The sequence below is a fragment of the Anolis sagrei genome, chromosome 12 (genome assembly GCF_037176765.1).
Source record: "Anolis sagrei isolate rAnoSag1 chromosome 12, rAnoSag1.mat, whole genome shotgun sequence".
Lineage (NCBI taxonomy): Eukaryota > Metazoa > Chordata > Lepidosauria > Squamata > Dactyloidae > Anolis > Anolis sagrei.
The window spans coordinates 4,185,051-4,209,505 of record NC_090032.1 but is presented as its reverse complement, the minus strand read 5'-3'; the positions used below and the strand labels follow the sequence as shown (position 1 = coordinate 4,209,505).

The 24,455-nt window shown below is 42.0% G+C and overlaps 1 protein-coding gene across 1 annotated transcript in view; it reads left to right on the top strand.

Moving 5' to 3' along the window:
* Nucleotides 1-20,971, top strand: part of CGN (cingulin) — a 78,057-nt gene extending 57,086 nt beyond the window's left edge. The window contains exons 15-21 of the mRNA XM_060758086.2: nt 2,240-2,401; nt 4,008-4,097; nt 5,996-6,079; nt 11,530-11,648; nt 13,228-13,336; nt 15,425-15,588; nt 18,663-20,971. Coding sequence (XP_060614069.2) covers nt 2,240-2,401; nt 4,008-4,097; nt 5,996-6,079; nt 11,530-11,648; nt 13,228-13,336; nt 15,425-15,588; nt 18,663-18,804 — 870 coding nt within the window. The 3' untranslated portion in view covers nt 18,805-20,971. The remainder of the gene's footprint in view (nt 1-2,239; nt 2,402-4,007; nt 4,098-5,995; nt 6,080-11,529; nt 11,649-13,227; nt 13,337-15,424; nt 15,589-18,662) is intronic.
* The last annotated feature ends 3,484 nt before the right edge of the window (nt 20,972-24,455 follow it).

The following is a 24,455-nucleotide window of genomic DNA, read 5'->3' as shown; positions in this document are numbered from 1 at the left end:
CCAGCCCTGTCCACTATGATTAATTTCCTGTGTTCTAATATTGTGATTTGGTATGATCGGATGTGTTTGTTTATAATGTTTTTTGTATTTTATTTTATTTTTCATGTTTTATTGTTGTATTCTTATGTTGTACATTTACATTGTTGTACTGCTGGGCTTGGCCTCACGCAGGCCGCCCCGAGTCCCTTTGGGGAGATGGTAGCGGGGTATAAATAAAGAATAATAATTCTTCTTATTCTTATTCTTCTTCTTATTATTATTAATAATATTGTTCTTAAGCTGAATTTGTAGTTGGAACCAGGGACATTTTGTAAGTGTAACTTCAGCCAAAAATATATATTTGTTTAGCTTTGGACAGCATAGGGAAGGTTTAACAGGCCGGTGGTGTTTATTTTGCTTTTGCTTCAGAAGATTCCACCTCATTTTTCTGTCCCTGTAAGAATTGGATTTTGGGAAATTTGGCTTGTTGTGGAAACAAGGATTGAGGATAAAATATGAAGGAGGGAAGGGAAGAAAGAGAAAGGATGGGAAGAAGAGAAAAAGAAGGGGAGAGAAAGTAGGGAAGGAAGAGAAATGAAAAAGAAGAGCAAGGAAGGTGTATGAAGGAAAGCAAGGGAAGAAGGAAAGAGTGGGAGAAGGTGTATGAGGCAAATAGAGGAAAGGAAAGGAAGGAAGGAAGAGAAGGAAGAAGAAAGAAAGGAAAGAGGAAAAGGTGTGAAGGAAAGAGAGAAAAAGAAGGGAAGAAGGGGGAAGGAAGGAAGAGAAATGAAAAAGAAGAGCAAGGAAGGTGTATGAAGGAAAGCAAGAGAAAAAGGAAAGGAAGGAAGAAAAGAGTGGGAGAAGGTGTATGAGAGAAAGAGAAGAAGGAAGGAACGAAAGAAGTGAGAGATGAAAGGAAGGAACTGAGAGGAAAGAGGGACAAGAGAAAAGGAAGGGATGAAGGGGAAAGGGCATAGAGAAAAAGAAGGGAAGAGAAAAAGGAAAAAAGAAGGTGAAGGCCTTTGAGAGAATGCAAGGACAGAAAGGGAGAAAAGAGTGGGAGAAGGTGTATGAGGGAAAGGGAGGAAAGAAAGAAAGAAAAAGAAAACGAGAGAAGTGAGAGAAGAAAGGAGGAGGAAAGAAGGGAAAGAGGAAGGGAGAGGAAAGAAAGGAAAGAAGAAAAGGTGTGAAGGAAAGGGAGAGAAAAAGAAAGGAAGAAAGTAGGGAAGAGGGGGAAGAGGGCAGGAGAAAAGGGGGGAGTAGAGAGGGGACGGCCTTTGAAGGAACACAAGGATAGAAAGGAAGAAAAGAGAGGGAGAATGTGTATGAGGGAAAGGGAGGAAGGAAAGAAAGAAAGAAGTGAGAGACGAAAGGAAGAGGAAAGGAAGGAACTGAAAGGAAAGAAGAGGAACAAGAGAAAAGGAAGGGATGTAGGGGATATGGCACAGAGAAAAAGAAGGGAAGCAAAAAAGGAAAAAAAGAAGAGAGGGGAAGACCTTGGAGAAGAACGCAAGGACAGAAAGGAAGAAAAGAGAGGGAGAAGGTGTATGAGGCAAATAGTGTAAAGAAAGAAAGAGAAGTGAGAGAAGAAGGGAGGAGGAAAGAAGGGAAAGAGGAGGAAAGAGGAAAAGGTGTGAAGGAAAGGGAGACAAAAAGAAGGGAAGAAAGTAGGGAAGAGGGAACAGAGAAAAAGAAGAGGAAAAGGAAAAAAAGAATGGGGAAGGCCTTTGAGAGAACACAAGGATGGAAAGGAAGAAAAGAGAGGAGAAAGATGTATGAGGGAAAGAGAGGAAAGAAAGAAAGAAAAAGAAGTGAGAGACGAAAGGAGGAGGAAAGGAAAGAACTGAAAGGAAAGAGGAAAAAGAGAAAAGGAAGGGATGGAGGGGAGAGGGCACAGAGAAAAAGAGGGGAAGAGAGAAAGGAAAAAAGAAGAGAGGGGAAGGCCTTTGAGAGAACACAAGGATGGAAAGGGAGAAAAGAGAGGGAGAAGGTGTATGAGGGAAAGGGAGGAAAGAAAGAAAGAGCCGCAAAGGCAGCGTGCCCAAAGGGAGTTGCCAGAGGTAGACCTTTCTTCTCAGAGCTGGAGAAGGGAGAAAGCAGGTCAATAAGCTAATAAACTCATATACAGCATTGCCTGCATCACTCTGTTGTGGTGTAGGGTTTGGACATAAGGCAGGCTCCAGTGTATTTTCCCAGCACGGGAGGGGAGTCCGTGTTCTGTTCCATCACCCCACTTCTCTCTCTCTGTGTACCCCCGAAGGTGACGCGGCTGAAGCAGGCGCTGCAGGACAGCCAGGCCGAGCGGGAGAACGCCGTGTTGGACAAAGAGCTGCTGGCCCAGCGCCTCCACAACCTGGAGCAGGAGATGGAGACCAAGCGGAGGGCCCAGGACGACCGCTCCCGCCAGGTGAAAGCCCTCGAGGTTGGTATCTCCCCCCCCCCCCCAAATTTGATTTGTTTTGGATTCTTATGAGATTGTGGAGTTGTGGGATTATAAATAAAGTTGTTGTGTTTATATCCCATAATACGTGAACCTCTATATTGCACACTAGTGTACATCCTAAAAGAGATGTATATACCTCTCAAATATTTTGCTGGTTTGAATATAAGGGTGGGGGGGGAAATAAGAGAGAAGAAATGGTATAGGCAAATACACACTTCTCCCACCAGGGGGCAGCACAGGACTTTGATCCAACTTTTGTTTGTTTATTTATTTACGACTCAGAGCGGCTTACAAGACATATATACATACAATATATTATATTATTAGCACAGTACAATATCAGTATTATATATTATTACTATATTGTATTATACCATTATATTGTAATATTATTAGTAATATTACATGTAATATAAAATGTATAATTATATCACATTATTGTTTTTAGTATTGTATTACATTATAATGTTATAAGTATTATATGTATATACAATATATATTATTAGCATAGTACAATATCAATATTGTATATTGCTATATTGCACTATACCATTATATCGTAGTATTATTAGTAATATGACATGTAATATAAAATATATAGTTATAATTTCATATTATTGTTAGTAGTATTATATTGTATTACATTATAATGTTACAAATATATGTATGTACAATATATTATTAGCAAAGTACAATATCAGTATTCTATATTACTATATTGTACTAAACCATTATATTATAATGTTATTAGTATTATTACATATAATATAAAATGTATAATTATCATATCCCATTATTGTTACATTATAATTTTATAAATTCTATATGTATATACAATATATTATATTGTATTATTAGCATAGTACAATATCAGTATTATATATTACTATACAATTATATTGTAATATTTTTAATATTACATGTAATATAAAATATATAGTTATAATATATTATTGTTAGTAGTAGTATATTGGATTACATTATAATATTATAAATATGATATGTATATGCAATATATTATATATTATATTATATTATATTATATTACATTATATTATATTATTAGCACAGCACAGGAGACAAGATGAAACTGTCCCCTGGCCTTCCCTCTCTACACTCTGGCCCAGTTTCTACATTTTGAGCTCAGTTGGTCTTCTTTATCTACTATTTTGGGTCCCCGGCGTTGCCCGGGCTATTTGGAAAAGTCCGTATTTAATTGTACAAAATGCATCAGGTTGTGGGTGAACTACAACTCCCATCATGCCAGGTGAACACCCTGAAACACCATCAGTACTTCAAGTTTGTTATGTTGGGCACGTTTGCTCTGGATGTATCATTGGTGGAGTTCAGTGTGCTCTCTAGCTGCAGGGTAAACTACAACTCCCGCTATGGTGAGTCAGTCCCCTCAAACCTCTCCAGTAGGTTGAGTTAGTCAGGGGGTTTCAGTGTGCCAAGTTGGGTCCAGGTCCATCATCGGTGGAGGTCATATTTGTTATGTTGGGCAACTCCCAGAAAGGAAGGCCGGCCGTTGACATCTTGTTTTCTCTGCGTCTGCAACATTGAAATGCCTTGATGCAATTGGCAGGACAAGTCGAAACGCCTGGAAGTGGAGCTGGACGAGGAGAGAAGCACGGTGGAGCTGCTGACGGAGAGGATCAACCGGACGAGGGACCAGGTGGGTCGGGAGTCCCATTGCGAGGCCAAGGCCAACGGAGATGCCGCTAGTCCAGTGCCAGTCTTCAGTGGCCTCATGTACAGTATATAACTACTCGGCATGTGGAAATAAATCAGAAAACCTCATAAAATTCATTAATTTTGTGTATATAATAATAATAATAATAATAATAATAACAATATAACTACTAGGCATGTGCAAATATATTGGAAAGTCTCATAAAATTCGTTAATTTTGTGTATATAACTACTCGGCATGTGCAAATAAATCAGAAAGCCTCGTAAAATTCATTAATTTTGTGTATATAATAATAATAATAATAATAACAATATAACTACTAGGCATGTGGAAATATATTGGAAAGTCTCATAAAATTCGTTAATTTTGTGTATATAACTACTAGGCTTGTGCAAATAAATCAGAATGCCTCGTAAAATTCATTAATTTTGTGTATATAATAATAATAACAATATAACTACTAGGCATGTGGAAATATATTGGAAAGTCTCATAAAATTCGTTAATTTTGTGTATATAACTACTAGGCTTGTGCAAATAAATCAGAATGCCTCGTAAAATTCATTAATTTTGTGTATATAATAATAATAACAATATAACTACTAGGCATGTGGAAATATATTGGAAAGTCTCATAAAATTTGTTAATTTTGTGTATATAACTACTAGGCATGTGCAAATAAATCAGAAAGCCTCGTAAAATTCATTAATTTTGTGTATATAATAATAATAATGATAATAATAATAACAATATAACTACTAGGCATGTGGAAATATATTGGAAAGTCTCATAAAATTTGTTAATTTTGTGTATATAACTACTAGGCATGTGCAAATAAATCAGAAAGCCTCGTAAAATTCATTAATTTTGTGTATATAATAATAATAATAATAATAATAATAACAACAACAACAATAATAATAATAATAATATAACTACTAGGCATGTGCAAAAAAATTGGAATGTCATAAAATTCATTAATTTTGTGAATATAAGTAGTAGGCATGTGCAAATAATTTGGAAAGCCTCGTTAAATTTGTGTATATAACTACTAGGCATGTGCAAATAAATCAGAAAGCCTCGTAAAATTCATTAAATTTGTGTATATAACTAGTAGGCACGTGCAAATAAATAAGAAAGCCTTGTAAAATTAGTTAAATTGCTGTATATAACTACTAGGCATGTGCAAATAAATCAGAAATTTGTTAAATTAGTGTATTTAACTAGTAGGAATGTGGAAATAAATCGGAAAGCCTCGTAAAATTCGTTAATTTTGTGTATATAACTAGTAGGCGTGTGCAAATAAATTAGAAAGTCTCGTAAAATTCGTTAAATTTGTGTATATAACTACTAGGCATGTGCAAATACTACTAGGTATGTCAAATAAATTGGAAAGTCTCATAAAATTCGTTACTTTTGTGTATATAACTAGTAGGCATGTGCAAATAAATCAGAAAGTTTCGTAAAATTCGTAACTTTTGTATATATAACTAGTAGGCATGTGCAAATAAATCAGAAAGTTTCGTAAAATTCGTTAAATTGGTGTATAAAATTAGTAGGCACGTGCAAATCGGAAAGTTTCGTTAAATTGGTGTATATAACTAGTAGGCATGTGCAAATAAATTAGAAAGCCTCGTAAAATTAGTTAAATTGGTGTATAAAACTAGTAGGCATGTGTAAATAAATTGGGAAGCTTCGTAAAATTCGTTATTTTTGTGTATATAACTACTAGGCATGTGCAAATAAATATAATAACGAATTTTTCACTTCCTATACTTTAGAAACAATTGACAAACGCAATGTCAGTGCCCCCAGCCCAGTTTTGTAATGTCTTTTGAATTATTTCCATGACCAGTTCTGCTTGCCTTCATCCTTTTCCAGATCGACCAATTGCGAGCCGAGCTGTTGCAGGAGCGCTCCGCCCGCCAGGATTTGGAGTGCGATAAGATCTCGCTGGAAAGACAGGTCAGGCACCCGTGGTTAACGGTGGTTTGTGGTTTGGGGGGGGGGGGTTGTTTTGCTAACTCCGCAATCCTAGGGCCTGCTTGAACATTCCCAATCACCGCAGAGTGTTGAATAATTTATTTATTATTTATTTATTTACGACATTTCTATGCCATCCTTCCCAGAGCGGCTTTCAAGATATATATACATACAATATATTATATTATTAGCCTAGTACAATATCAGTATTCTATATTACTATATTGTACTATACCATTATATTATAATAATATTATTAGTAATATTACATGTAATATAAAATATATAATTATAATATTGTATTATTATTTCTATTATATATTATATTATTAGCCTAGTACAATATCAGTATTATATCTTACTATATTGTACTATACCATTATATTATAATAATATTATTAGTAATATTACATGTAATATAAAATATATAATTATAATATTGTATTATTATTTCTATTATATTATATTACATTTAATATTATAATATTAAATATTATTCTATAATATATGGTATACACATATAAATATTATATGTGTATACAATATATTGTATTATATTATATTATATTATATTATATTATTAGCATAGTATATCAGTATTATATATTACCATATTGTACTATACCATTATATTGTAATATTATTAGTAATATTACATGTAATATAAAATACATAGTTATAATATATTATTGTGAGTAGTATTATATTGTATTATATTATAATATTATAAATATTATATGTTTATACAATATATTATATTATATTATTAGCATAGTACAATATCAGTATTATATATTACCATATTGTACTATACCACTGTAATATTATTAGTAATATTACATGTAATATAAAATATATAATATTGTATTATTATTACTATTGTATTGTATTACATTATAATATTGTAAATATTATATGTATATACAATATATTATATTATATTATTAGCATAGTAGAATATATATTACTGTATTGTACTATACCATTATATTGTAATATTATTAGTAAGATTACATGTAATAAAAATATATAATAATAATAATAATATATTGTATTACATTATAATATTATAAATAAATCAAATGCCAAACCGAGGCAGATGAGCAAGTGGGTTTCCTGGCTTTAAAAAAGAGATATCATGAAAAAATTTGCCCCTGTCCTTGGGGAAAATAACTGAAATTTGGAATGCGATCAGGATATTGATTTCTCAACGTAAATATCCGCTCTTTTTCCCCTCTGGAGCATCCAGGGCTTACTCAGCAGCCGTGATCGATTGCAGATGTTCTCCCTTTGAGCTTCTGTTTATGTTATGTATAAAGAACAGATAAGGATGCAAATCCTCAATAGGTTGCTGTGAGTTTTGTGAGCTGTATGGCCACATTCCAGAAGCACTCTCTCCTGACGCTTCGCCCATATTGTGAGGTCGGTTGGAAACTAGGCAAGTGAGGTTTATATATCTGTGGAATGATGTCCAGAGTGGGAGAAATGGCCCTCACAACCTCTGAGGATGCCTGCTATAGGTGTGGGCGAAACGTCAGGAGAGAATGCTTCTGGAACATAGCCAGACAGCCCAGAAAACTCACAGCAACCCAGTGATTTGAAGTATTGGAAAGGCAGTGATTTGAAGTATTGGAGAGTACCATCCCAAAGTGCATGGTACCATGGCACAAGTGCATGCTCCACGATGTCAGGGGTTACCGCAATTTACAATATTTTGCCAACGCAGATCTCCATAAGGAAATCTAGACTTCACCCTGGGACTCTTGAGATGCTACAACTCCCAGCAACCCAGTGATTCTGGCCATGAAAGCCTTCGACAACAAAGCCTCAATAATCTGGAGGAGACTGTTGAGGATTTGCCTCTTGGTTAGTTCTTCATATTCTGAACCCAGCGCAAGGAGAGACCCCCAACTCTGTTGTTTGCCAGACTCGCCGTAGTCTCCTCAAATGATTCTGAGGGCTGCCTTGCTCTCTTTCTCTCACGTATCAAAGGCCCGTTTCTGAGAACCTTTCCGCACAACGACAAAGCTGTCAGACTGGTTTCGGTGCCAAGACTGAGTCACAGCCTAGCTGTTTCTTGCAGCTTGGTTTTGTGTTTCATTTTCCTTGGTGAATGCTTTTATTTAGGTGCAATAAATAATAATAATAATAATAATAATAATAATAATAATAATAATAAGGGAGAAATAAGAAATCCTCTCCTTGACGGAGGACATTTCTCAGCCGAAATGACTTCTCTCACTGGACAGAGGAATAGCACATTTTCCTTGTGGGTTGACCCATCAAGATGGCAAAAATTGCAGAAATGTTGTGACGGCAGAAAGAAAATGGCTGGATGGGGTGCTTTTCCTATATGTTAGAAAGTGGTTGGGATCTCTTCCAACTCTAGGATTCTATAACCATATTCTGCCACAAACCTGCTAATGTATTTGAGACTGGATGGCCATCTGTTGGGAGTGCTTTGATTGTGTTTCTCCTGCATGGAAGACTGGGGTTGGGCTGGATAGACTCCTTCCAACTCTAGACGTCTATGGCATCATTGAGTGTTGCACTCACGACACCACCACTTAATCATTCAGCCGACGTGTGACCACATGTCCATTAGAACTGTATTTAACACCGTTGGACTCAAACTGATGGATCTGGACCAAACTCTACACGAATACTCAATATGCCCAAATGTGAACACTGGTGGAGTTTGGGGAAAATAGAATCTTGACATTTGGGAGTTGTAGTTGCTGGGATTTATAGTTCACCTACACTCAAAGAGCATTCTGAACCCCACCAACGATAGATTTGGGACAAACCTCCCACACAGAAACCCCATGTGGGCCACAGCAACTCATGGCAGGGGACAGCTAGTCGGGAATAAGAAAGGAAGATATATAATCCCAAAAGGTTTAGCAACAAGTGATAACCAGACAATAATCCAAATGTTTCATAAAGATGCGACAAAGTTCAGGAACAGCCAGAAATCACAGGTACAGCATAAGTCCACAATAAAAAAGTATTATGCTCCCAAACTATTATTATTATTATTATTATAATTATTATTATTATTTTGTCAATCTCCATAGCTTCAGGTGGGTTCCCATAGGAGCCCTCCTTATCACTCAGCTCTTCACTCGATTCCTTATCTGCTGTTGCTACTTCTGGCTCCCCCGAATCCCCTTGAGGCCCTGCACTTTCCAAGCCGGTTTTCTCACAGAGAGAACCATCACTTTCCAAAACTTGAGAGCCCATCACTTTGTCAAGCTCTCTAAATCGTCAGTTAAGGCGTCCTTAAAAGTCCTTGGCCAGTGAAACGGGGAGCTTGACCGGCTTTTGTTCTCGTAGCTCTCCTTATCACTCAGCTCTTCACTCGATTCCTTATCTGCTGTTGCTACTTCTGGCTCCCCGAATACCCTTGAAGCCCTGCACTTTCCAAGCCAGTTTTCTCACAGAGAGAACCATCATTTCTCAGACTTGAGAGCCCATCACTTTGTCAAGCTCTCTAAATAGTCAGTTACGGCGTCCTCAAAAGTCCTTGGCCAGTGAAACAGGGAGCTTGACCGGCTTTTGTTCTCGCTGACCCTGCGTGTTGTCTCCGCAACCCTGGCTGTTTTGTGTTTGCTGACAAATTGGGACCTGGAAGGGCTCCCGAAAGGCTTCTCTGACCCTCGCTGGCTTGGACCAGTGTGCAAAGTTGTGGCTGGATTGGCAACAGAGGCTTACGCAACCACAATGCTTTGTGGAGGACCTTTCAGGGCTCTTGTACATCTTCATGATACCCACTATAACCTGCAATGTCATTGAAGATCGAGTCTCCTGGGTAGTGGGAGATATAGCTATTTGTGTAAATGGACACCTGTCCTTGGTTCAGGACGAGAACGAGAGCTACCATCACATTGTGAGAGCTTCTCAGAGAGATTCTCAGGCCCTCGAAGTAGATTCCTTGGCTCTGGAGCTCCTGGGCTCATCTCTTGCTCCTGTTCTCACCTAAAACATGTCGGGACACGGCGAGCTGTTGACATCCTTTCGTGGGATTACGAACGGGTTTTTTAACTCCCTTGGCCGCGCTTCAATGCAAGAGGAAAAATAATTACGGTTATATAACTCGGTAAACGAAACGTCCTATTCAGAAGCTGGCCGGGGAGGGCTTTGTTCTACCTGATCAGCCATTACGTAAGCCGGTGTGGGCCTCCTCTGGGTTTGTTTTTGACCCCACATCGCTGACTCAGCCAAAGTCAGAGCCCTTTTTCTGTCCCTCGTTTCATCGGGACGAACAAAACAGCATTTTCCTCTACAGCTTTCTAAAATCTTTGCAAAAATAGCAGCTTGTTAAGCTTCTAGTCTAGGATTTTCCACAGCAGGCCGCAAAACTTCCTCCAAGTTCCCATTTAATTGCACAATTTGGGGAAAAGCTGAGGCCTTGTCACACTAAGGACTACCTCAGACCGACGCCTCTCTCACACTGAGGCAAACTAACACTGAGGCCGCAAAACTTCCTCCAAGTTCCCATTTAGTTACACAATTTGGGGAAAAGCTGAGGCCTTCTCACACTGAGGACTACCTCAGACTGACGCCTCTCTCACAATGAGGCAAACTAACACTGAGGCCTTCTCATACTGAGACCTACTAACACACTGAAGCGAACACTGAGTCTTCCTCATACTGAGGCCTATTAACACACTGCTGTGAGTTTTCCGGGCTGCATGGCCATGTTTCAGAAGCATTCTCTCCTAATGTTTTGCCCACATCTCTCAGACTGACACCTCTCATACAATAAGGTGAACAAACACTGAGGCCTTCTCATACTGAGGCCTACTAACACACTGAGGCCATTCTTCCACAGAGACCTTTCACAGACTGAGGGCTACTAAGCTACAGGCACACCTTCTCATTCTGAGGCCTACTAACACACTGAGGCCATTCTTCCACAGAGACCTTTCACAGACTGAGGGGTACTAAGCTACAGGCATACCTTCTCATACTGAGGCCTACTAACACACTGAGGTCCTTCTCCCACAGAGACCTTTCACAGACTGAGGGGTACTAAGCTACAGGCATACCTTCTCATACTGAGGCCTACTAACACACTGAGGTCCTTCTCCCACAGAGACCTTTCACAGACTGAGGGGTACTAACCTACAGGTACACCTTCTCATACTGAGGTCTACTAACTCTGTGTGAGGCCCACCTCACACTGAAGCCTTTCTCCCACTGAGGCCTCCTCACGGTGAGGGTTACTTCAGACTGATGCCTCTCTCACACTGAGGCAAATGAACACTGAGGCTTTCTCATACTCAATGCCTTCTTTGCCTCAATCTTCTCACAAAAAGAAAGCCATACTGGCAATCATCTTGGAGAGTTCCTGCATTCTTTACAGGTCACAAGCCATTCGTCAGCGGCTTCTTACTCTTCTCTCGTTGCACCTTGCACTCTCTTTCCAGAACAAAGACCTCAAGAGCCGACTCACCAGCTTCGAAGGGTTCCAGAAACCAAGCGCCAACGTCTCGCAGCTGGAGTCGCACATCCAGGAGTTGCAGGACAAGCTCCAGGCCGAAGAAAGGTACGCAAGGCATGAAAATATATACATCCTGTTGGGCAAGTAGGCTGATTAACACAAGACCCTCCTCATAAATTTACAGCAGAGTAACTTATTAGCAGCAACGTGACCCAGCACGAGTAGCCCAACATGATGAAAAGAGCAAAAACACACAGACCAATATTATATCTTCCATCGTAGGCTTTTCTTTATAGCAAAATAATATGGTTGCACTATTTACAAAAACATGATTTCCATAACACAAAGTTCTACTTTCACACTGGAGCTTCACACACACACAAGGCCTTCTCATACTGAGGCCTACTAACACTGAGGCCTTTCTCCCACTGAGGTCTCTCTCACACTGAGGCAAACTTACACAGGAGCTTTACACACAGCAGCCTTCATACTGGAGCTTTACACACAAGGTCTCTCTCAGACTGAGGAGCTTCACACAGTGGTTTTTTTACACACAGCAGCCTTCACACACTGTAGCTTCACACAGTAGTTTTACTCACAAGGCCTTCAACCTGGGGCTTCCTCTCACCAAAGCTTCTCACACCAGACCTTCTCAAACTGAGGCCTACTAACACCGAGTACTCTCTCACACTGAGGCGAACTAACACTGAGGCCTTCTCTTACACCGAACTTACACAGGTGCTTTACACACAGCAGCCTTCATACTGGAGTTTTACACACAAGGTCTCTCTCAGACTGAGGAGCTTCACGCAGTGGTTTTTTACACACAGTAGCCCTCACACACTGTAGCTTTACACACAAGGCCTTCAATATGGGGCTTCTTCTAACCAAGGCTTCTCACACCAGACCTTCTTAAACGGAGGCCTACTAACACTGAGACCTACCTCACACTGAGGCCTTTCTCTCACTGAGGCAAATTAACACTGAGGCCTCCTCATACTGAGACCCACTAACACACTGAAGCAAACTCTGAGGCTTTCTTATACTGAGGCCTATTAACACACTGCTGTGAGTTTTCCAGGCTGCATGGCCATGTTTCAGAAGCATTCTCTCCTAATGTTTTGCTCACATTTCTCAAACTGACACCTCTCATACAATAAGGTGAACTGAGACTGTCTCATACTGAGGCCTCTCACAGACTGAGGACTACTAAGCTACAGGCACACCTTCTCATACTGAGGCCTACCTCACACTTGAAACCTTTCTCCCACAGAGTCCTTCTCACTGAGGGCTCTTTCAGACTGACATCTCTCATACACTGAAGCAAACTAACACTGAGGACTTGTCATACTGAGCTCTACTAACACACTGAGGTCCTATGACCTCAGAACTATGACTTCTAGACATTATACTCCAATTAATGCAGCCTAGAATCATATTTGGGGTTTTTTTTTTCGTTGCCACATCAGCTTGCTGATTCACGTAGCTTGTGGTCTACTAAGGCTCCTCGATCCCTTTCCCATGGACTGTTTTCAAGCCAGGTTTCCCTGGAAAGCAGATTTAAGCTGGTAGAAAGCTTCCTAGGTTTAGCAAACGGCAATTGAGCAAGAAAACTGGGTCCAAACATGCCCCGCAGCATAGTTTTGTCATGAAACGCATACACCCCCTTCTCTGTTTCCTTCAGAGAGAAAAGTGTCTTGGTCTCGTCGAATCGCAAACTGGAGCGGAAGGTGAAGGAGCTCACCATCCAAATCGATGACGAAAGGCAGCACGTCAATGACCAGAAAGACCAGGTGGGTGGTGAGGAAAGCTTGGTTCGTAACTTCCTCCTTTTTTATCGCCTTGGTCTCCGTACGGATGTCCCGATCCTCAAACACTCTCTGTTTCATTCGGAAGAGTGCTGCACTCGCAGAGCTCAGGCGGTGTTATATTTCAGTATGACTTCTGTAGACAGTCCATGTTTCATAGACATATAGCAGGGTTGGGAGGACAGTAGCTTTACAAAGAAGCACCTTGGTCTCCCTATGGATGTCCCGATCCTCAAACACTCTCTGTTTCATTCGGAAGAGCGTTGCACTCGCAGAGCTCAGGCAGTGTTATATTTCAGTATGACTTCTGTAGACAGTCCATGTTTCGTAGACATATAGCAGGGTTGGGAGGACAGTAGCTTTACAAAGAAGCACCTTGGCCTCCCTATGGATGTCCCGATCCTCAAACACTCTCTGTTTCATTCGGAAGAGCGTTGCACTCGCAGAGCTCAGGCGGTGTTATATTTCAGTATGACTTCTGTAGACAGTCCATGTTTCGTAGGCGATAGCAGAGTTGGGAGGACAGTAGCTTTACAAAGAAGCACCTTGGTCTCCCTATGGATGTCCCGGTCCTCAAACACTCTGTGCTTCATTCGAAAGAGTGCTGCACTCGCAGAGCTCAGGCAGTGTTACATTTCAGTGTGACTTCTGTAGACAGTCCACGTTTCGTAGGCGTATAGCTGGATTGGGAGGACAGTAGCTTTATAAACAAGCACTTTGGTCTCCCTACGGATGTTGCAATCCTCAAACACTCTCTGCTCCATTCAGAAGAACGCTGCACTCGCAGAGCTCAGGCGGTGTTGTACTTCAGTGTGATTTCTGTACACAGTCCACGTTTCGTAGGGTTGGGAGGACAGTAGCTTTATAAACAGGTGGTGTTGTATTTCAGTGTGACTTCTGTAGACAGTCCACATTTCGTAGAGTTGGGAGGACAGTAGCTGTATAAACAGGTGATGTTATATTTCAGTGTGACCTCTGTAGACAGTCCACATTTTGTAGGATTGGGAGGACGGTAGCTTTATAAACAGGTGGTGTTGTATTTCAGTGTGACTTCTGTAGACAGTCCACGTTTCGTAGGGTTGGGAGGACAGTAGCTTTATAAACAGGTGGTGTTGTATTTCAGTGTGACTTCTGTAGACAGTCCACATTTTGTAGGGTTGGGAGGACGGTAGCTTTATAAACAGGTGATGTTATATTTCAGTGTGACCTCTGTAGACAGTCCACATTTTGTAGGGTTGGGAGGACGGTAGCTTTATAAACAGGTGATGTTATATTTCAGTGTGACTTCTGTAGACAGTCCACATTTTGTAGGGTTGGGAGGACGGTAGCTTTATAAACAGGTGATGTTATATTTCAGTGTGACTTCTGTAGACAGTCCACGTTTCGTAGGGTTGGGAGGACGATAGCTTTATAAACAGGTGGTGTTGTATTTCAGTGTGACTTCTGTAGACAGTCCACGTTTCGTAGGGTTGGGAGGACAGTAGCTTTATAAACCGGTGGTGTTGTATTTCAGTGTGACTTCTGTAGACAGTCCACGTTTCGTAGGGTTGGGAGGACAGTAGCTTTATAAACAGGTGGTGTTGTATTTCAGTGTGACTTCTGTAGACAGTCCACGTTTCGTAGGGTTGGGAGGACAGTAGCTTTATAAACAGGTGGTGTTGTATTTCAGTGTGACTTCTGTAGACAGTCCACTTTCGTAGGGTTGGGAGGGCAGTAGCTCCGTTAGTCTCCCTACGGATGTCCTGGTCCTCAAACACTCTCTGCTTCATTCAGAAGAATGCTGCACTTGCAGAGCTCAGGTGGAGTTGTATTTCAGTGTCAATGTTGACTTTTGTGGCTGCCAAGGGAGCGGAAATGGTCCACATTTTCTAATGTTACTAATGTTTTCTAATTAGAAAATGTTTGGAGTTGCACTGACTAGAGAAAGTGCAGCTTCGGAGGGCACCCCACCCTCTCTGTCCCACTGCGATCGGCGATGTGACTCTTCTGACTTGGGGGAAACCCTTGTAGGCTGCCTCCGAAGGGAGCAGACCCCCAAACTGAGCTTCCTGCCCCTTCCTTCCCTTTGTGCAGCTGAGCCTGAGGGTCAAGGCTCTGAAGCGCCAGGTGGACGAGGCGGAGGAGGAGGTCGAGCGCTTGGAGGCCGCCCGGAAGAAGGCCCAAAGGGAGCTGGAAGAGCAGCACGAGTTCAACGAGCAGTTGCAGAGCCGCATCAAGGCGCTGGAGAAGGACCTCTGGTAAGGCACTCCCCTCCGTCCTGCATTTTGTGTGTGTATATTTCAGTGTGACTTCTGTAGACAGTCCACGTTTCATAAGGTTGCATATATGTGTGTGTATATATTTGTGCATATGAGTATATATGTGTTTTTGTGTGTCTATATGGTTTTGCGCATACATTGTAATATAATTTTTGGTTTCTTTGGCTTTTTAAGTCCCTTCTGCTGTGTTTTTCAGTGTTTTTATGAGTGGTGGTCACTCGTTGGCCTGACAGATGTATTGTGTCCAAATTTGGTGTCAATTCGCCCAGTGGTTTTTGAGTTATGTTAATCCCACAAACATTACATTTTTATTTCTATAGATGTAATATAATATATTATATATACATATAATATTTATATTATAATGTACTACAATATAATACTACTAATAATAATATATTATTATAATTATATATTTGATATTACATGCAATGTTACTAATAATATTACAATGTAATGGTATAGTACAATATAGTAATATATAATACCGATATTGTGGTGTACTAATAATATTACAATATTATATATAGTATAATTTAGTAATATATAATACTGATATTGTACTATACTAATAATATTACAATATAATGGTATAGTACAATATAGTAATATATAATACTGATATTGTACTAAGCTAATAATATAATATATTTATTTTGTTGCTGTGGCCCACATGGGGGTTCTGTGTGGGAGATTTGGCCCCATTCTATCGTTGGTGGGGTTCAGAATGCTTTGTGACTGTAGGTGAACTATAAATCCCAGCAACTACAACTCCCAAATGTCAAGATTCTATTTTCCCCAAACTCCACCAGTGTTTACATTTGGGCATATCGAGTAATCGTGTAGAGTTTGGTCCAGATCCATCATTGTTTGCGTCCCCAGTGATCTCTGGATGTAGGTGAACTACAACTCCAAAACCAAAGGACACTGCCCACCAAACCCCTTCCAGTATTTTCTGTTGGTCATGGGAGAACTGTATGCCAAGTTTGGCCCCATTCTATCGTTGGTGGGGTTCAGAATGCTCTGTGATTGTAGGTGAACTATAAATCCCAGCAACTACAACTCCCAAATGTCAAGATTCTATTTCCCCCAAACTCCACCAGTGTTTACATTTGGGCATATCGAGTAATCGTGTAGAGTTTGGTCCAGATCCATCATTGTTTGAGTCCACAGTGATCTCTGGATGTAGGTGAACTACAACTCCAAAACCAAAGGACACTGCCCACCAAACCCCTTCCAGTATTTTCTGTTGGTCATGGGAGAACTGTATGCCAAGTTTGGCCCCATTCTATCGTTGGTGGGGTTCAGAATGTTTGATTGTAGGTGAACTATAAATCCCAAATGACAAAATCATTTTTTTTTTTTAGTCAAGGACATACATTGGGTTGTTAGGTGTCTTGTTTCCAAATTTGGTGTCGATTCGTCCAGTGGATTTTGAGTTCTGTTAATCCCACAAACGAACATTACATTTTTATTTATAAAGATTAGTAATATTACCTGTAATATAAATATATAATTATAATATATTATTATAATAATTTTAAAGTAATTTTTATTGAATTTTTAGGGGAAAATAAAAGAAAAGAAAATGTAAAAAATTGTATATAATTATATAATATAATATATATAATGTAATGTTCTTTATATTATATTATATTATATTATATTATATCATATTAGTGTGTTAGTAGGCCTCAGTGTGAGAAGGTGTGCCTGTAGCTTAGTAGCCCTCAGTCTATGAGAGGCCTCTGTGGGAGAAGGGCCTCAGTGTGTTAGTAGAGCTCAGTATGACAAAGCCTCAGTGTTAGTTTGCCTCGGTGTAAGAGAGGTGTCAGTCTGAGAGATGCGGGCAAAACATTACAAGAGAATGCTTCTGAAATATGGCCAAGCCCAGAAAACTCACAGCAGTGTGTTAATAGGCCTCAGTATGAGAAAGCTTCAGTGTTAGTTTGCCTCAGTGTGATAGAGGCGTCAGTGTGAGGTAGTCCTCAGTGTGCGAAGGCCTCAGTGGAAGAAAGGCCTCAGTGTTAGTAGGCCTCAGTTTGAGAAGGTCTAGTGTGAGAAGCTTTGGTAAGAGGAAGCCCCAGGTTGAAGGCCTTGTGTACAAAGCTAGTGTGTGAAGCTATAGTGTGTGAAGGCTACTGTGTGTAAAAAACCACTGTGTGAAGCTCCTCAGTCTGAGAGAGACCTTGTGTGTAAAGCTCCAGTATGAAGGCTGTTGTGTGTAAAGCTCCAGTATGAAGGCTGCTGTGTGTAAAGCTCTTGTGCAAGTTCGGTGTAAGAAGGCCTCAGTGTTAGTTCACCTCAGTGTGAGAGAGGTGTCAGTCTGAGGTAGCCCTCAGTGTAAGAGGGCCTCAGTGGGAGAAAGACCTCAGTGTGAGGTAGGTCTCAGTGTTAGTAGGCCTCAGTTTGAGAAGGTCTGGCGTGAGAAGCTTTGGTGAGAGGAAGCCCCAGGTTGAAGGCCTTGTGCGCAAAGCTACTGTGTGAAGCTATAGTGTGTGAAGGCTACTGTGTGTAAAAAAACGACTGTGTGAAGCTCCTCAGTCTGAGAGAGACCTTGTGTATGAAGGTTGCTGTGTGTAAAGCTCCAGTATGAAGACTGCTATGTGTAAAGCTCCTATGTAAGTTCGGTGTAAGAGAAGGCCTCAGTGTTAGTTCACCTCAGTGTGAGAGAGGCATCAGTCTGAGGTAGCCCTCAGTGCAAGAAGGCCTCAGTGGGTTATATATGATATGATATGATATGATATGATATGATATGATATGATATTATATTATATGATATTATATGATATTATATGATATTATATGATATTATATGATATTATATGATATTATATTATATATATTAGAGGGTTTCATGAGACTAGTTGCTCTCGTAACAATGGTGTAGTAACAGTGAGGCCATGGACCGTATTTTCGTACTTGCGGACCACTGGTGGTCCACGGATCACGGGTTGGGAACCACTTTTTTAACCCATCCTCAAAACATTATTGTCATAAAATCAACACATATGAAGTCTTATCCTCTCCACCTTCTCTCTCTCATGATCCAGGCGCAAAGCCGCCCGCTCCACGGCCGAGTCCTCCCTGAAGGACGACCACTTGAGCTCCGACGAGGAATTCGACAGCGCCTACGGCCCGTCCTCCATCGCGTCCCTCTTGACGGAGGCCAACCTCCAGACCAGCTCTTGCTAGCGGGCTCTGGACCCATGGGGCCACCTTTGGGCGGACATTTCGAAATCCTGAAAAAGGATACGTTGCCTGCGCAGGTTTCCGTCCGACGAGACGACGGAGGAGGAGGCCGACCTTGACGTAGAGCAACTGTAGATAAAATAGATGCCTTGTATCGACCAGAAAGGGGGGAGATGTTATTTTTGTGTTGTGGGAAAGGGATTGGGAAGAGGCAGAGCGGAAAACGAGACTGAATAATACCTTGAAGAAGTTATTTTTGTGGGAAAGGGGTTGCGAAGAGGCCGAGCGGAAAACGGTACGGAAAAATATCGAACGTTCCCCGTTCCCCGTGGCGCCCCCTTGATCCGGTTCTCAGGGCATTTGGTGAATGACTACGGAACAGCATCTTCTTGTTTTGATAACCAAATTCAAATTTCCTTCTCTGTATATATATTGGGATGGGGTTTTCGGGGGGGGGGGGTATTTTCTTTCGTGGTATGTGCCTCGAACGCATGTGGACCGAATTGGATGTGCAATAATGTAATCGGGGAGATCGGCAAATGTGTCTTGCGGGGACGGCCGGGCCCCTGTTTTCTCTGCATGTTGGCCTTGAGCGGAATGGGATCCCAGGGTTACCGAACCGTCGATTGTTGCATCTTGGTTTGTGCTTGGACGACCCTCGAGATTTCGGCGGAAGAGGATGCACCCCTCTTTCTTCCTCTGTTGCCGTGCCTGGTATTCCTTTCTGGGGTTCCCCGACTGCTCTTCCACACTGGAATGTTATAGCGCTACGATCCCGCTTCAGTTTCCAAGCTTCCGTCCTATGGGATTGAGAGACGGACACTTAGGATCCTCAGCCAGAGAGTTCTAGTGCTCCCGGCATTCCGCGGAAGGCTAAAGCGTAGATTCTTGGACATGCCATTCGCTCCCTAAGCAAAATTTCGGGAAGGAACGGACACTTTTCTTTCGATTTTTGAGTTCTTGGATCGTATTCGAGCAGCTGCTGGAGCGCCACCACCTTCTCGTTGGGTTCCGGGAGCACCTCAATCGCCGCTGACATTTGCTTTCTGCTTTTCAGAAGGGCAAATAGTTTGACATTTCAGCCTTGATGACCAACATTAAGTAGAAACTCTTTGTTTCCATCGGGAAAAAGTACAAGGAGGTGGTACCGTTTCTATCTCCCCCGTCTTCTGTTTGTGGGACGAGATAGTTTTAGAAATATTCAGTCAAAGCTCCAGCGAAATGCTCCATTTCCTGAATATCGGCTTCCCCACAAATGAAGTCGCTGGTATTTTTGTAGGTTGAGATGCCCTGTCTATTAGCAAGTGGCCTTCCCTTTCCTTCCAGCCTTTTTCTGTGTCTGGAACGAAGCTTGATACTGGACCCACTGAAGTAGCATTCTCCAACTCAGTCCTCAAACTATTGATCATTGATTATGCTGCATGGGAAGGGGGTGAGAGTTGTAGTATCTTAAGACTCCCAGAGTGAAGTCTACATCTCCTTATGGACTGAAAAGGAGAGGGAAGATAGTATATCACAGCATTAGCAAAATATTGTGGATTCCGGTAACTCCTGACATCGTGGCGCATGCACTTGTGCCATGGTACCATGCATTTTGGGATGGTACTTTACTTGTTAAGAGCTAACCCACCAGGCCTGCCTTTCCAACATTTAAAATCATCGGGTTGTTGTGAGTTTATAATAAATGTGTTGTCGAAGGCTTTCATGGCCAGTGAGCCAAACTAATAATAATAATAAATAATAATAATAATAAACTTTATTTATACCCCGCCACCATCTCCCCGGCGGGGACTCGGAGCAGCTTACATGGGGCCAAGCCCGGTCTAACACTGAGGTCTTCGCATACTGAGGCCTATTAACACAGTGAGATGAACGAACACTGAGGCTTTCTCATACTGAGGCCTATTAACACACTGCTGTGAGTTTTCCGGGCTGTATGGCCATGTTCCAGAAGCATTCCCTCCTGATGTTTTGCCTGTATCTATGGCAAGCATCCTCAGGGGTTGTGAAGTCTGTTGGAAACTAGGAAAATGGGGTTTATATATCTGTGGAACCTACCTCCAACAGACAAGAGTTCTTTCTCTCACCCTGGACATCATTCCACAGATGTATAAACCCCATTTTCCTAGTTTCCGACCTCGCAACCTCTGAGGATGCCTGTCATAGATATAGGTGAAATGTCAGGAGATAATGCTTCTGGAACATAGCCATACAGCCCAGGAAACTCACAGCAGTGTGTTAACAGGCCTCAGTATGAGAAAGCCTCAGTGCCATACAACCCGGAAAACTCACAACAACCCCGTGATTCTGGCCATAACTGCCTTCGACAATACTCAAAATCATGTCATGTCCTGGACTGAAAAGGAGAGAAAAAATAGTATATCGCTGCGTTGGCAAAATATTGTGGATTGTGGTAACCCCTGACATCGTGGCGCATGCACTTGTGCTATGGTACCATGCATTCTGGCAGCCAAGGGAGGCTCAGGGCAAGATTGTGGCGATGGCCTTGCAAACCTGGGCATATATTTTCCCCAAGCCTTGGTATGGTCCTTCTAAGCAACGGGTCGGTCCCCATCATCCGACCGACCCTCTCCGTACGCTCCCGTGGATGGTAAAGACACGAATGCCAACGGGTCATTCTCCGTCAAGTTGCCCGTCTTCCTCTGCCTCCCTGCATATTGTATCTCCAGCAAGAATGGCGCGAAACATAATCCGAGCGTCGGCACCTCCTTTGCAAATCCCCGTTTCCGACAGCTCTGGGTATCCCGCTGCGTTCACTCTGCGGAATATCGCTACCGAATCTCCGTAAGGGCTGCTTCTCCCCCGTTTTCCTTGACGGTACGGACTTCAGGGATCCCTCTCTCACCTCTCCAGGCCTTGCACCAAGTGCCTTATTGCGGACCTGTCCCTGAAGGTGTCCTTTTCTGGCGGAGAGACGTGTGTTTCGTATCGCACCATCAGCGAAGTGGACAGTGGCGTTTTGCACAAGCGTGTGCCTTTGCACCAAAAGGGAAGGTCGTTGTTTCGCTGGCGTCTGGCTTTTTCCGTGCTATGGACTTTCCCTCTCGGAAGGCGGCCTTAAGCAGGGATGGTCTCCTTGGGACAAAAAAATGCTTGGTTTTATGAAGCAAAAGGGAGTAGCCTCCTATTTCTAGGTCACCTTGAAGGGCACAGAATTTGGTGACCATCCTGCAGAGTTGAACTTTGAGGAGAACTTCCTTCAAACAATGAGGTGGAACATCTGCCCAACCATTTGCTTTGGCCACATGGCCATCAAGTTGGGCTTCATGGAGGACACTAGAATGGATGGTGTTGTGGATAAAAGCCATCTTCTGCCCATCCTCTGAAGAGCTTTAGGGCCACCACATCTCCAGGTCTATCCGTCCAAACATATCATGTTTCTAGCTTCCACTTTTGATGTTTCCAGGATGGTGATCAAACTTTCTAGAACTCTATGCGGCACCATCTTTTCCACGTTGGTGCCGGCGATGCCTTCAAGGGGTCTCTTCTTGTCAACAACTCAGTCAAGAGAGGACAATTCAGCTTACGTTTTGATGCTTTGGTAGCAACCAGAGACCCACGGCTGGTCCGTCATGAGCAATCAAGGTCACCTTGAAGGACACTGAGTTTGGTGACAATCCTGCAAAGTTGAACTTTGAGAACTTCCTTCAAGCAATGAGGTGGAACGACATCTGCTCAACCGTTTGCTTTTGGCTATATGGCCAACGAGTTGGGCTTCATGGAGGACACTACAGGGATAGCTGTAGAGTGGATGGTGTTGTGGATAAAAGCCATCTTCTGCTCAGTCCTGCAAAGTTGGGCTTTGAGGAGAACTTCCTTCAAGCAATGAAGTGGAACAACATCTGCCCAACTGTTTGCTTTTGGCTACATGACCAACGAGTCTGGCTTCATGGAGGACACTACAGGGATAGCTGTAGAATAGATGGTGTTGTGGATGGAAAAGCCATCTTCTGCCCATCCTCTGAAGAGCTTTGAGGCCACCATATTTCCAGGTCTATCCATCCAAACATATCATGTCTCTGGCTTCCACTTAGCAGTTTCCATTTTTCCAGGATGGTGATCAAACTTTATAGAACTCTATATGGTGCCATCTTTTCCACCTTCAAGGGGTCTCCTTCTGTTACCAGCCCAGTCAAGGGAGGACAATCCAGCTTGCGTTTTGATGCTTTGGTACCAACCAGAGACCCACGGCTGGTCCGTCATGAACCATCAAGGTCACCTTGAAGGGCACGGAATTTGTTGACAATCCTGCAAAGCTGAACTTTGAGGAGAACTTCCTTCAAACAATGAGATGGAACGACATCTGCTCAACCATTTGCTTTTGGCTATATGGCCAACGAGTTGGGCTTCATGGAGGACACTACAGGGATAGCTGTAGAATGGATGGCGTTGTGGATGGAAAAGCCATCTTCTGCCCATTCTCTGAAGAGCTTTGAGGCCACCATATCTCCAGGTCTATCCATCCAAACTTATCATGTCTCTGGCCTCCACTTAGCAGTTTCCATTTTTCCAGGATGGTGATCAAACTTTATAGAACTCTATATGGCGCCATCTTTTCCACCTTCAAGGGGTCTCCTCTTGTCACCAGCCCAGTCAAGGGAGGACAATTCAGCTTGCCTTTTGATGCTTTGGTAGCAACCAAAGACCCACGGCTGGTCCGTCATGGACCATCAAGAGTCCTATAGATGTTTCGAACGTCGGAAGTGGAACAACCGCCATCTTACTTGTGGTTATAGGCGACTTTGTCTTCCACCCGTCAGGGCACCTTCATGTGGTTCTTATTGTCCAGGGTTGGATGGATCAGCCTTCTTCACTCCGTCCGCAGCAAGGCATCACCGAAATCCTCCACTGACACCCAGTTAAGTCCCATGAATTTGGAGGACCAACTGTAATCCAGAATGATCATGTTGGATTTGGGGCGTACTAACCTCTGGGTCGAATTGTTGAAGAGCATTTATGACAAACGTCTACACAAGACGAGCTGTTACCCTTCGATGCTCGTCTCTTAAAGGAGCGTTTTCGGAGAATGTGACGCGGAGGATGCAGAATCCGAGGTGGCTCTTTCTGAACACCAAATGCGGAGATCTCCGGAGCTGTCCTTCGTTTTCATTTTTGTTTCTTTCTTAGAGCAATGCAATAATTACACACACAAAAAGTATGGAGTAAACCCGATCAATGTGGAATGTTTCCTCCTGGTTGTATGCACATATCTTGATCGGACTTGTACAGTTTTGGAAGAAAAAAAAATGGCTGCTAATAATCCAATCCGGGTTGGTTTTTATGATTTGTACCTTTTGATTTCCCTCCACAGATTTTATTTTTTTTCCTTTTACTAAGACGACAATGAGACTTGTACATTGATTTTTTTTTTTTGAAATAAAGACATTCTATATTAACCAGGCTTCTTCTCGTCTTGGAATACCATCTTGTGCTCATTAAAGTATGTTGATTTACTCTTTGTTTTGTCCAGGAAAGATATTCAAGGCCAGAATCCCAAAATTCAACAAAATGCATCTTGTATCATGATTCCAATATGGACTCCTTTCTCTTCATTGAGGAAAGGAGCCCAAGTGTCCAGACTGCGTTCTGTTGCAGATCTGGCACTCTCCAAAGTACATATACCATCTCTCCGT